Genomic DNA, 12540 nt, shown 5'->3' with positions numbered 1-12540 from the left:
CTGTAGTAGGCATGTGTCAAGACTGTTTTACTGGGTCTTCCTGTAGTAGGCATGTGTCAAGACTGTTTTACTGGGTCTTCCTGTAGTAGGCATCTGTCAAGACTGTTTTACTTGGTCTTCCTGTAGTAGGCATCTGTCAAGACTGTTTTACTTGGTCTTCCTGTAGTAGGCATCTGTCAAGACTGTTTTATTGCGCCTTCCTGTAGTTCACTCTTCGAAAAAAGTGTTCCAAAAGGGTTCTTCGGCTGTCCCCATAGGATAACCCTTTTGGTTACATGTAGAAGCCTCTGTAGAAAGGATTCTACATGGAACCCGAAAAGGGTTCTACCTGCAACCAAAAAAGGTTCTTCAAAGGGTTCTCCTATGGGGACAGACGAAGAATCCTGTAAGAATCCTCTAGATAGCACCTTTTTTTCTAAGAGTGTAGGCATGTGTCAAGCCTGTTTTACCATGGGCGTCCCTGTAATAGGCATGTGTCACGCTCCTGAACCGCTCCTGGCCTGCAGTGTCCCACATCTGACATGAAGAGAAAAGAATACACAATATTAAAATAAATATTGTGCAACAAAAAATATTTGAACAGGGATTCATTCAGATTGACTTACCTGTAGTTTTACCTTCACGTTGTCTACAGTCACCACCTTGTTCTGAGGAGATGAGACAAGAGGGGCGATTGATTGATTACCTTCACTCACTCTCTCACACATTCCCTCACTCACTCACTCACTCACCGTGAAGCAGATGCCAACGGTAGCAGAGAAGGATCCAGGGATGAACTTGCCCTGGTCAAACTGGACCAGAAGAGACGTCTTACCCACTCCACTATCCCCCACCAGGATAGTCTGCCAACAACACACACAACAAGACAATAATCAGCGTGTGTGTGTGTATTTGTGTGTGCAAACATGCGTGAGAACGTGTGTGCATGAATCTATATGTGCATCAATGAGTGCAACAGTGCCCATTCATATCATTTTTGTGTGTGTGTCAGCCTGTGCATGACTGTATGTATGTGCAGCATGTGGATATGTTTACACAGCACAGATTCTCTCCTATCTTCCTACAGGGGTGAGAAGATTACCTTGGAAAACTGAGATCAATAGATTTTTGATGACTCACAAACTGAATGGGCTTAGGTGGATCAATGATCTCTTCCTACAGACACGGCTAAGTATCTTACTCAACACACACACACAGGATTATAGACCGTAACTGAGTGTAGAAGCATTGAAGTAGATTCAGAAAGCTCTGACACAACTTTGAGAGAGTGTCTTTGAACTCGGCTTCCATGGGATTTAAGACGCACACAGACAGACTGACACACAGACAGACATGTAGAAATTAAATGTAAAGCTGTGAGGAAAATGAGGCTTTTTAAAATGTATTTTGACAGACGGCTCTATGAGATAAGGAAATTGGGACGGGAGATGCGAATAGAAATATAACAATACTGGGATTGGCTATTTGAGCTGCAATTTCAAATGGGTTCTTTGGGTTATTTCAGCTTGGCTATTAAAAAATGAAATTATTATTAAGCTCCGGGTAGTACAATGAATGTATTCTGGTAACATCTATATATGTAATAAAACTGCATGCAGTATGTAAAACTAATACAGTGGATAAATGATAAATACCATTATGAGGACTTTAAATTAAGTATACTCATCGGCTCCCGAGTGGTGCAGGGGTCTAAGGCACTGCATCTCAGTGCAAGAGGTGTCACTACAGTCCCTGGTTTGAATCCAGGCTGTATCACATCTGGCTGGGATTAGGAGTCCCATAGGGTGGTGCACAATTGGCACAGCGTCGTCTGGGTTTGGCCGGGGTAGGCCGTCATTGTAAATAATAATTTGTTTTAATTTGCCTAGTTAAATAAAGGTTCAATTAAAAAACAACTGGATTAAACTCAACATTGATCACTATTCTGGATAAACTAAAATGGTCACTAGCCAGATTAGAAGTCTAACACACTCATTCACAATTATAGGTGAATGGTATATCTGTATCAACTATCTGATAATGGTTTTCAACCGGTGTGCCTTGAGGAACTCTCAGGTGTGTCGCAAAACTTTCCCTAATCTTTATTATTTTATTGAACAATCACTTATAAACGTGCCCTGTGGAAAGCAATGGAATTTTGACTTGGGAGCACCAGTGCCGCTCAGATAATACATTGAATAGCACATGGTTACATTACATCGGTATCATTGTTTCAAGTCCAGTGCGCTAAGGCTGTTGTTACATTTGCATAATTTGAGGGGTGCACATCACCAGCAAAGTCATTTGTATAATTTTACTTTGCCTGTACAAACCATAAGCATAGGCAAGTCTGATAAGGCTTGTACCACAGCCTCTGCCATAGGAACAAACAGAGCATGGCTTTGTGTCCGTGTTTGCACCTTTACAATGCAGAAAACAACTCGTCTCTGGCCCAAACCGTTCAAATCTTAAGACCTAAAGGGATAAAACATTTTTTTTCTTCTAACTAACTGGTCTCAGAGCATTTCGTATTATTCCTAAATGGACTGTCATGGATTTACGCACAGAATAATACGAAATGCTCTGAGACCAGTTTGTTTTGCTAGAAAAAAAAATGTTTTAGCTCTTTAGGTCTTTAGTAAGATATGTTATGTTTCGTAAGGTATGTATTAATTTGTGGATTTCCATCACCCAATTTGCATGATATGTTCCAAATTACAATTCGTATTATAGGTATGTTGCGAATTTGTAAAACGTACAATATGTTACGAATTTACAAATGTACAATATGTTACAAATTTGAAAAACTTATGATATGTTACAAATTCTAGCTAGGTGGCTAACGTTAGCTACGCGAGGGGTTGGGGTGAAGATTAGGGTTAAGTTTAGGAGTTAGGTTAAAGGGTTAAGGTTAGGGTTAGGGGAAGAGTTAGCTAAAAGGGTTAAGGTTAGGGTTTGGGTAATGGTTAACTAACATGCTACGTAAACTCAGCAAAAAAAGATTAAGGCAATTAATGTCACAGTTATGAAAACTTAGGACACTAAAGAGGCCTTTCTACTGACTCAGAAAAACACCAAAAGAAAGATGCCCAGGGTCCCTGTTCATCTGCGTGAATGTGCCTTAGGCATGCTGCAAGGAGGCATGAGGACTGCAGATGTGGCCAGGGCAATAAATTGCAATGTCCGTACTGTGAGACGCCTAAGACAGCGCTACATGGAGACAAGACGGACAGCTGATCGTCCTCGCAGTGGCAGACCACGTGTAACAACACCTGCACAGGATCGGTACATCGAAACATCACACCTGCAGGACAGGTACAGGATGGCAACAACAACTGCCCGAGTTACACCAGGAACGCACAATCCCTCCATCAGTGCTCAGACTGTCCGCAATAGGCTGAGAGAGGCTGGACTGAGGGCTTGTAGGCCTGTTGTAAGGCAGGTCCTCACCAGACATCACCGGCAACGACATAGCCTATGGGCACAAACCCACCGCGCTGGACTGGACAGGATTGGCAAAAAGTGCTCTTCACTGACGAGTTGCGGTTTTGTCTCACCAGGTGTGATGGTCGGATTCGCGTTTATCGTCGAAGGAATGAGCGTTACGCCGAGGCCTGTACTCTGGAGCGGGATCGATTTGGAGGTGGATGGTCCGTCATGGTCTGGGGCGGTGTGTCATCGGACTGAGCTTGTTGTCATTGCAGGCAATCTCAACGCTGTGTGTTACAGGGAAGACATCCTCCTCCCTCATGTGGTACCCTTCCTGCAGGCTCATCCTGACAATGCCACCAGCCATACTGCTCATTCTGTGCGTGATTTCCTGCAAGACAGGAATGTCAGTGTTCTGCCATGGCCAGCGAAGAGCCCAGATCTCAATCCCAATGAGCATGTCAGGGACCTGTTGGATCGGAGGGTGAGGGCTAGGACCATTCCTACCTAATCTTACTACATTTGCACACACTGTATATAGATTTTTCTATTGTGTTATTGACTGTACGTTTATTTATTCCCATCTGTAACTCTGTGTTGTTGTTTTTGTCACACTGTTTTGCTTTATCTTGGCCAGGTCGCAGTTGTAATTGAGAACTTGTTCTCAACTGGCCTACCTGGTTAAATAAAGGTGAAATACATTTTTTTAAATAAAAATTCCCCCCAGAAATGTCCGAGAACTTGCAGGTGCCTTGGTGGAAGAGTGGGGTAACATCTCACAGCAAGAACTGGCAAATCAGGTGCAGTCCATGAGGAAGAGATGCACTGCAGCTAATGCAGCTGGAGGCACACTTCCGATACTGACTGTTACTTTGAATTTTGACCCCCCCCCTTTGTTCAGGGACACATTATTCAATTTCTGTTAGTCACATGTCTGTGGAACTTGTTCAGTTTGTCTCAGTTGTTGAATCTTGTTATGTTCATACAAATACTTATGCAAAAATAAATGCAGTTGACAGTGAGAGGACATTTCTTTTTTTGCTGAGTTTAGTTACAAAGTAGCTAAAAAGTAGTAAGTAGTTGAAAAGTTGCTAATTAGCTAAATTTGTCCATGATGAGATTTGAACTCACAGCTTTTGGGTTGGTAGACATTTGCGTAATATGCCCACCCATTTTGGTAGCACACCAGGGTTCAAATCAAATAAAAGTATATTTGTTGCATGCACAGGATACAACAGGTGTAAAATAGTCCAGCGAAATGCTTACTTACAAGCTGTCATTGACACACACAGCCCTATGGATAAAGCTGTACCACAGATCCCCTGCCAACAGACTGACAGCTAAATTACTATTTAATCTAAACCTCATCCAACTTTAATGCATCTGTCTCCTCTCCTACATCTCCACTGATATCACACAGACCATGTTACATCACTACGGGAAGCAGCAAGGGAAGGAGGGATGGAGGGAATATGGGGAGGGAGGAGGGGAGTTTGGGGAGGGAAGTGGGGAGAATGGGGAAGGATGGAAGGATGGATGGATGGAGGAGTATGGGAGAGGAGGGATAGCGTTTATGTGGTAACATCACAGGAGGTTGGTGGCACCTTAATTGGAGAGGACGGGCTCGTGGTAATGACTGGGGTGGAATCAGTAGAATCATATACATCGAAAGTATGGTTTCCAGGTGTTTGATGCCATTCAAATCAAATCAAATCAAATGAATTTATATAGCCCTTCTTACATCAACTGATATCTCAAAGTGCTGTACAGAAACCCAGCCTAAAACCCCAAACAGCAAGCAATGCAGGTGTAGAAGCACGGTGGCTAGGAAAAACTCCCTAGAAAGGCCAAAACCTAGGAAGAAACCTAGAGAGGAACCAGGCTATGAGGGGTAGCCAGTCCTCTTCTGGCTGTGCCGGGTGGAGATTATAACAGAACATGGCCAAGATGTTCAAATGTTCATAAATTACCAGCATGGTCAAATAATAATAATCACAGTAGTTGTCGAGGGTGCAGCAAGTCAGCACCTCAGGAGTAAATGTCAGTTGGCTTTTCATAGCCGATCATTAAGAGTATCTCTACCGCTCCTGCAGTCTCTAGAGAGTTGAAAACAGCAGGTCTGGGACAGGTAGCACGTCCGGTGAACAGGTCAGGGTTCCATAGCCGCAGGCAGAACAGTTGAAACTGGAGCAGCAGCACGGCCAGGTGGACTGGGGACAGCAAGGAGTCATCATGCCAGGTAGTCCTGAGGCATGGTCCTAGGGCTCAGGTCCTCCGAGAGAGAGAAAGAAAGAAAGAGAGAAAGAGAGAATTAGAGAGAGCATACTTACATTCACACAGGACACAGGATAAGACAGGAGAAGTACTCCAGATATAACAAACTGACCCTAGCCCCCCGACACATAAACTACTGCAGCATAAATACTGTAGGCTCAGACAGGAGGGGTCAGGAGACACTGTGGCCCCATCCGATGATACCCCCGGACAGGGCCAAACAGGAAGGATATAACCACTTTGCCAAAGCACAGCCCCCACACCACTAGAGAGATATCTTCAACCACCAACTTACCATCCTGAGACAAGGCCGAGTATAGCCCACAAAGATCTCCGCCACGGCACAACCCAAGGGGGGGCGCCAACCCAGACAGGAAGATCACTCAGTGACTCAACCCACTCAAGTGACGCACCCCTCCTAGGGACGGCATGAAAGAGCACCAGTAAGCCAGTGACTCAGCCCCTGTAATAGGGTTAGAGGCAGAGAATCCCAGTGGAGAGAGGGCAACCGGCCAGGCAGAGACAGCAAGGGCGGTTCGTTGCTCCAGAGCCTTTCCGTTCACCTTCACACTCCTGGGCCAGACTACACTCAATCATATGACCCACTGAAGAGATGAGTCTTCAGTAAAGACTTAAAAGTTGAGACCGAGTCTGCGTCTCTCACATGGGTAGGCAGACCATTCCATAAAAATGGAGCTCTATAGGAGAAAGCCCTGCCTCCAGCTGTTTGCTTAGAAATTCTAGGGACAATTAGGAGGCCTGCGTCTTGTGACCGTAGCGTACGTGTAGGTATGTACGGCAGGACCAAATCGGAAAGATAGGTAGGAGCAAGCCCATGTAATGCTTTGTAGGTTAGCAGTAAAACCTTGAAATCAGCCCTTGCCTTAACAGGAAGCCAGTGTAGGGAGGCTAGCACTGAAGTAATATGATCAAAATTTTTGGTTCTAGTCAGGATTCTAGCAGCCGTATTTAGCACTAAATTAAGTTTATTTAGTGCTTTATCCGGGTAGCCGGAAAGTAGAGCATTGCAGTAGTCTAACCTAGAAGTAACAAAAGCATGGATTAATTTTTCTGCATCATTTTTGGACAGAAATGTTCTGATTTTTGCAATGTTACGTAGATGGAAAAAAGCTGTCCTTGAAACAGTCTTGATATGTTCGTCAAAAGAGAGATCAGGGTCCAGAGTAAGTTTTATTTGAGACGACTGTACAACCATCAAGATTAATTGTCAGATTCAACAGAAGATCTCTTTGTTTTTTGGGACCTAGAACAAGCATCTCTGTTTTGTCCGAGTTTAAAAGTAGAACGTTTGCAGCCATCCACTTCCTTATGTCTGAAACACAGGCTTCTAGCGAGGGCAATTTGGGGGCTTCACCATGTTTCATTGAAATGTACAGCTGTGTGTCATCCGCATAGCAGTGAAAGTTAACATTATGTTTTCGATTGACATCCCCAAGAGGTAAAATATATAGTGAAAACAATAATGGTCCCAAAACGGAACCTTGAGGAACACCGAAATGTACAGTTGATTTGTAAGAGGACAAACCATTCACAGAGACAAACTGATATCTTTCCGACAGATAAGATCTAAACCAGGCCAGAACTTGTCCATGTAGACCAATCTGGGTTTCCAATCTCTCCAAAAGAATGTGGTGATCGATGGTATCAAAGGCAGCACTAAGGTCTAGGAGCACGAGGACAGATGCAGAGCCTCGGTCTGATGCCATTAAAAGGTAATTTACCACCTTCACAAGTGCAGTCTCAGTGCTATGATGGGGTCTAAACCAGACTGAAGCATTTCGTATACATTGTTTGTCTTCAGGACGGCAGTGAGTTGCTGCGCAACAGCTTTTTCTAACATTTTTGAGAGGAATGGAAGATTCGATATAGGCTGATAGTTTTTTATATTTTCTGGGTCAAGGTTTGGCTTTTTCAAGAGAGGCTTTATTACTGCCACTTTTAGTGAGTTTGGTACACATCCGGTGGATAGAGAGCCGTTTATTATGTTCAACATAGGAGGGCCGAGTACAGGAAGCAGCTCTTTCAGTAGTTTAGTTGGAATAGGGTCCAGTATGCAGCTTGAAGGTTTAGAGGCCATGATTATTTTCAGCATTGTGTCAAGAGATATAGTACTAAAACACTTGAGTGTCTCTCTTGATCCTAGGTCCTGGCAGAGTTGTGCAGACTCAGGACAACTGAGCTTTGGAGGAATACGCAGATTTAAAGAGTAGTCCGTAATTTGCTTTCTAATGATCATGATCTTTTCCTCAAAGAAGTTCATGAATTTATCACTGCTGAAGTAAAAGCCATCGTCACTTGAGGAATGCTGCTTTTTAGTTAGCTTTGCGACAGTATCAAAAATAGATTTAGGATTGTTCTTATTTTCCTCAATTAAGTTGGAAAAATAGGATGATCGAGCAGCAGTGAGGGCTCTTCGATACTGACGGTACTCACGGTACTGTCTTTCCAAGCTAGTCGGAAGACTTCCAGTTTGGTGTGGTGCCATTTCCGTTCCAATTTTCTGGAAGCTTGCTTCAGAGCTCGGGTATTGTCTGTATACCAGGGAGCTAGTTTCTTATGACAATTACATTTGCTCCGCTCCGGACTTTATTATGAGCCGTTCTCCCCTCAGCAGCCTCCACTGGGTAATATGGGGTTAATCATGTTTAGGGTTGCAAAGCTACAGGTAATTACCAAAGTTGCTGGAATGTATAATCATTTTGGTAATTAATAGAAAATCTATTGCAATCTATTGTAACTTTGGCAGTGCTGTAAAGTATTGGGGTATCTGTACTTTACTTTACTATATATATTTTTGACAACTTTTACTTTTACTTCACTACATTCCTAAAGAAAATAATGTACTTTTTACTCCATACATTTTCCCTGACACCCAAAAGTACTCATTACATGTTGAATGCGCAGCAGGTCAGGAAAATGGTCCAATTCACGCACTTATCAAGAGAACAACCCCGATGCCTCTGATCTGGCAGACTCACTAAACACAAATTTAATAGAAAGTTTGAGTAACTTTCTATTAAGGTATCTATACTTTTACTGAAGTAGGTTGAGGGCAGTAGTGGAGCAGGTTGAGAGCTTCAAGCTCCTTGGTGTCCACATCACCAACAAACTAGAATGGTCCACCAAGACAGTCATATGCTTGATGGTTTTGCAACTGCACTTGAAGAAACTTTAAAAGTTCTTGAAATGTTCCGCATTGACTGACCTTCATGTCTTAAAGTAATGATGGACTGTCTTTTCCCTTTGCTTATTTGAGCTGTTCTTGCCATAATATGGACTTGGTATTTTACCAAATAGGGCTATCTTCTGTACATCAACCCTGCCTTGTCACAACACAACTGATTGGCGCAAATGCATTAAGAAGGAAAGAAATTCCACAAATTAACTTTTAACAAGGCACACCTGTTAATTGAAATGCATTCCAGGTGACTACATCATGAAGCTGGTTGACAGAATGTCAAGAGTGTGCAAAGCTGTCATCAAGGCAAAGGGTGGCTACTTTGAAGAATCTCAAATATGAAATAACATTTGTTTAACACTTTTTTGGTTACTACATGATTCCATATGTGTTATTTCATAGTTTTGATGTCTTCACTATTATTCTACCATTGAATGAGTAGGTATGTCCAAACTTTTGACTGGTACTGTATATTTAATGCTGAAACCTTCATATTAAACACCAATGATATTCCCTAAGTTGATGGTTTATATTTAGGATCATGTTTTACAGCTTCGTAATTTAATAGTTTTTATTTTTAAATCATCTTGTTTAATTATTTCATATATTTTACATGTGATAAGGCCACACAGAGGACCAGAGATACTTACAGTACAGACACCTATGATCATCTGAAGTACCCAAAAGGGCCACTAGATGTCTTGTGAAATATTACATAAATCCTTGAAAGATACCAAAATTCTCGTGATTTACTGGTAAACTTCAAAAGTTTTAAATAATATACCTACCTCTAGTCATGTTACATCATTGAGGGGAAGCCGACAGGAAAGGAGGGAAGGGGGAGTATGGTGAGGGGAAGAGGACGCAATAAGTCTGTTGGGGATTATGAGCAAAGCTTTTCTGTGGTAACATGGGGTTTGCTGGAAATGGAGCATTATATCCCCCCGGAGACTCAGATGCAATTAGCTGGAACAGATGCAAATGTTTGGGAAATTCGTCACGGACCAGTGGAAGAAACAGGAAGAGTGTGTGTGTGTGTGTGTGTGTGTGTGTGTGTGTGTGTGTGTGTGTGTGTGTGTGTGTGTGTGTGTGTGTGTGTGTGTGTGTGTGTGTGTGTGTGTGTGTGTGTGTGTGTGTGTGTGTGTGTGTGTGTGTGACCAACACGAGGATATATCCACTCTCCAAGCACTTATGGTTCATTTATCTCTGTGGTTAATGAGGGGCTTGTTAGGAGACTGTGAGTGTCTGCCATTAACTCACACACATACATTGCATTCTGAAAGTATTCAGACCCCTTCCCTTTTTCCACATTTTGTTATGTTACAGCCTTATTCTAAAATTGATTACATTATATTTTATTCGCATCAATCTACACACAATACCCCATAATTACAAAGCGAAAACATGTTTTTAGACATTTTTGCACACATATTAAAAATAAAAAACAGAAATACCTTATTTACATAAGTATTCAGACCCTTTGCTATGAGACTCAAAATTGATGTCAGGTACATCCTGTTTCCATTGCTCATCCTTGAGATGTTTCTACAACTTGATTGGAGTCCACCTATGGTAAATTCAATTGATTGGATATGATTTCAAAAGGCACAGACCCGTCCATATAAGGTCCCATAGTTGACAGTGCATGTCAGAGCACAAACCAAGCCATGAGGTCGAAGGAATTGTCCATAAAGCTCAGAGACAGAATTGTGTCGAGGCACAGATCTGGGGAATGATACCAAAACAATTCTGCAGCATTGAAGGTCCCCAAGAACACAATGGCCTCCATCATTCTTAAATGGAAGAAGTTTGGAACCACCAAGAATCTTCCTAGACCTGGCCGCCCATCCAAACTGAGCAATCGGGGGAGAAAGGCCTTGGTCGGGGAGGTGACCACGAACCCGATGGTCACTCTGACAGAGCTCCAGAGTTCCTCTGTGGAGATGGGAGAACCTTCTAGAAGGACAACCATCTCTGCAGCACTCCACCAATCAGGCCTTTATGGTAGAGCGGCCAGATGGAAGCCACTCCTCAGTAAAAGGCACATGACAGCCTGCTTGGAGTTTGCCAAAAGGCACCTGAAGGACTGTCAGACCATCAGAAACAAGATTCACTGGTCTGATGAAACCAAGATTGAACTATTTGGCCTGAATGCCAAGCATCACGTCTAGAGGAAACCTGGCACCATCCCTACGGTGAAGCATGGTGGTGGCAGCATCATGCTGTGGGGATGTTTTTCAGAAGCAGGGACTGGGAGACCAGTCAGGATCGAGAGAAAGATGAATGGAGCAAAGTATAGAGAGATTCTTGATGAAAACCTGCTCCAGAGCACTCAGACTGGGGGTGCGAAGATTCAGCTTCCAACAGGACACCATGACCCTAAGCACAGAGCCAATACAACGCAGGAGTGGCTTTGGGACAAGTCTCTGAATGTCCTTGAGTGGCCCAGCCAGAGCCCGGACTTGAACCCGATCTAAATATCTCTGGAGAGTCCTGAACATAGCTGTGCAGCGAACCTCCCCATCCAACCTGACAGAGCTTGAGAGGATCTGCAGAGAAGAATGGGAAAAACTCCCCAAATACAGGTCTGCCAAGATTGTAGCGTCACACCCAAGAAGACTCGAGGCTGTAATCGCAACCAAAGATGCTTCAACAAAGTACTGAATAAAGGGTCTGAATACTTAAGTAAATTTGATATTTGATATTTGTATTTTTTCCAAACATTTCTAAAAACCTGTTTTTGCTTTGTCATTATGTGGTATTGTGTGTAGATTGATGAGAAAAAAATATATTTAATCAATTTTAGAATAAGGCTGTAACGTAACAAAATGTGGAAAAAGTCAAGGGGTCTAAATAGTTTCCGAATGCACTGTATACATACATACACACAAACACACACACATTCCCTAAGTGTCCTATCTGTGGCCTGAGTTGTCATCACACACCCTGTTGTCTTACATCAGAGAGCATGATTCCTTCTGCACTGATAGGCTAGGTGGAATATTCTCTATATGGCCAATACCAACCCAGTCAGATCACCACAAGTACATAGGGGGTAAGGGCTGTAAGGTTGGTTGGGAATTGGGCAATCCTGTCAAATATGCAGTGGACCTTTACTGTAGGCGGAGATCAGGAAGTAGGTGATGAGTCAATGTGAAGGCTGAGTCACAGAGAGGGTTAAAACACAGATGTCTTTATGGAGCAGGATGTTGTACTGAAACGTATTACTTCTGCCTCCAAGATCATAAGTAAAACAGACAGTTCAGACCTGTGTGTGTGTGTGTGTGTGTGTGTGTGTGTGTGTGTGTGTGTGTGTGTGTGTGTGTGTGTGTGTGTGTGTGTGTGTGTGTGTGTGTGTGTGTGTGTGTGTGTGTGTGTGTGTGTGTGTGTGTGGACCAACACGAGGATATATCCACTCTCCAAGCACTTATGGTTCATTTATCTCTGTGGTTAATGAGGGGCTTGTTAGGAGACTGTGAGTGTCTGCCATTAACTCACACACATACATTGCATTCTGAAAGTATTCAGACCCCTTCCCTTTTTCCACATTTTGTTATGTTACAGCCTTATTCTAAAATTGATTACATTATATTTTATTCGCATCAATCTACACACAATACCCCATAATTACAAAGCGAAAACATGTTTTTAGACATTTT

General features: G+C 42.8%; 1 protein-coding gene across 3 annotated transcripts in view; it reads right to left on the bottom strand.

The window, feature by feature from the left end:
• Positions 1 to 12540, bottom strand: part of LOC139571172 (ras-related protein Rab-37-like) — a 37459-nt gene that overhangs the window by 5677 nt on the left and 19242 nt on the right. For all 3 annotated transcript variants that reach the window (XM_071393789.1, XM_071393788.1, XM_071393787.1), the window contains exons 2-4: positions 732 to 842; positions 606 to 647; positions 450 to 516 (exon numbers count right to left, since the gene is read on the bottom strand). In XM_071393789.1, the coding sequence (XP_071249890.1) occupies positions 450 to 516; positions 606 to 647; positions 732 to 842 (220 nt within the window). The remainder of the gene's footprint in view (positions 1 to 449; positions 517 to 605; positions 648 to 731; positions 843 to 12540) is intronic.

This window comes from Salvelinus alpinus, chromosome 3 (assembly GCF_045679555.1).
Source record: "Salvelinus alpinus chromosome 3, SLU_Salpinus.1, whole genome shotgun sequence".
Lineage (NCBI taxonomy): Eukaryota > Metazoa > Chordata > Actinopteri > Salmoniformes > Salmonidae > Salvelinus > Salvelinus alpinus.
The sequence above is the reverse complement of the archived record's forward strand: the minus strand, read 5'-3'. Positions and strand labels throughout refer to the sequence as shown.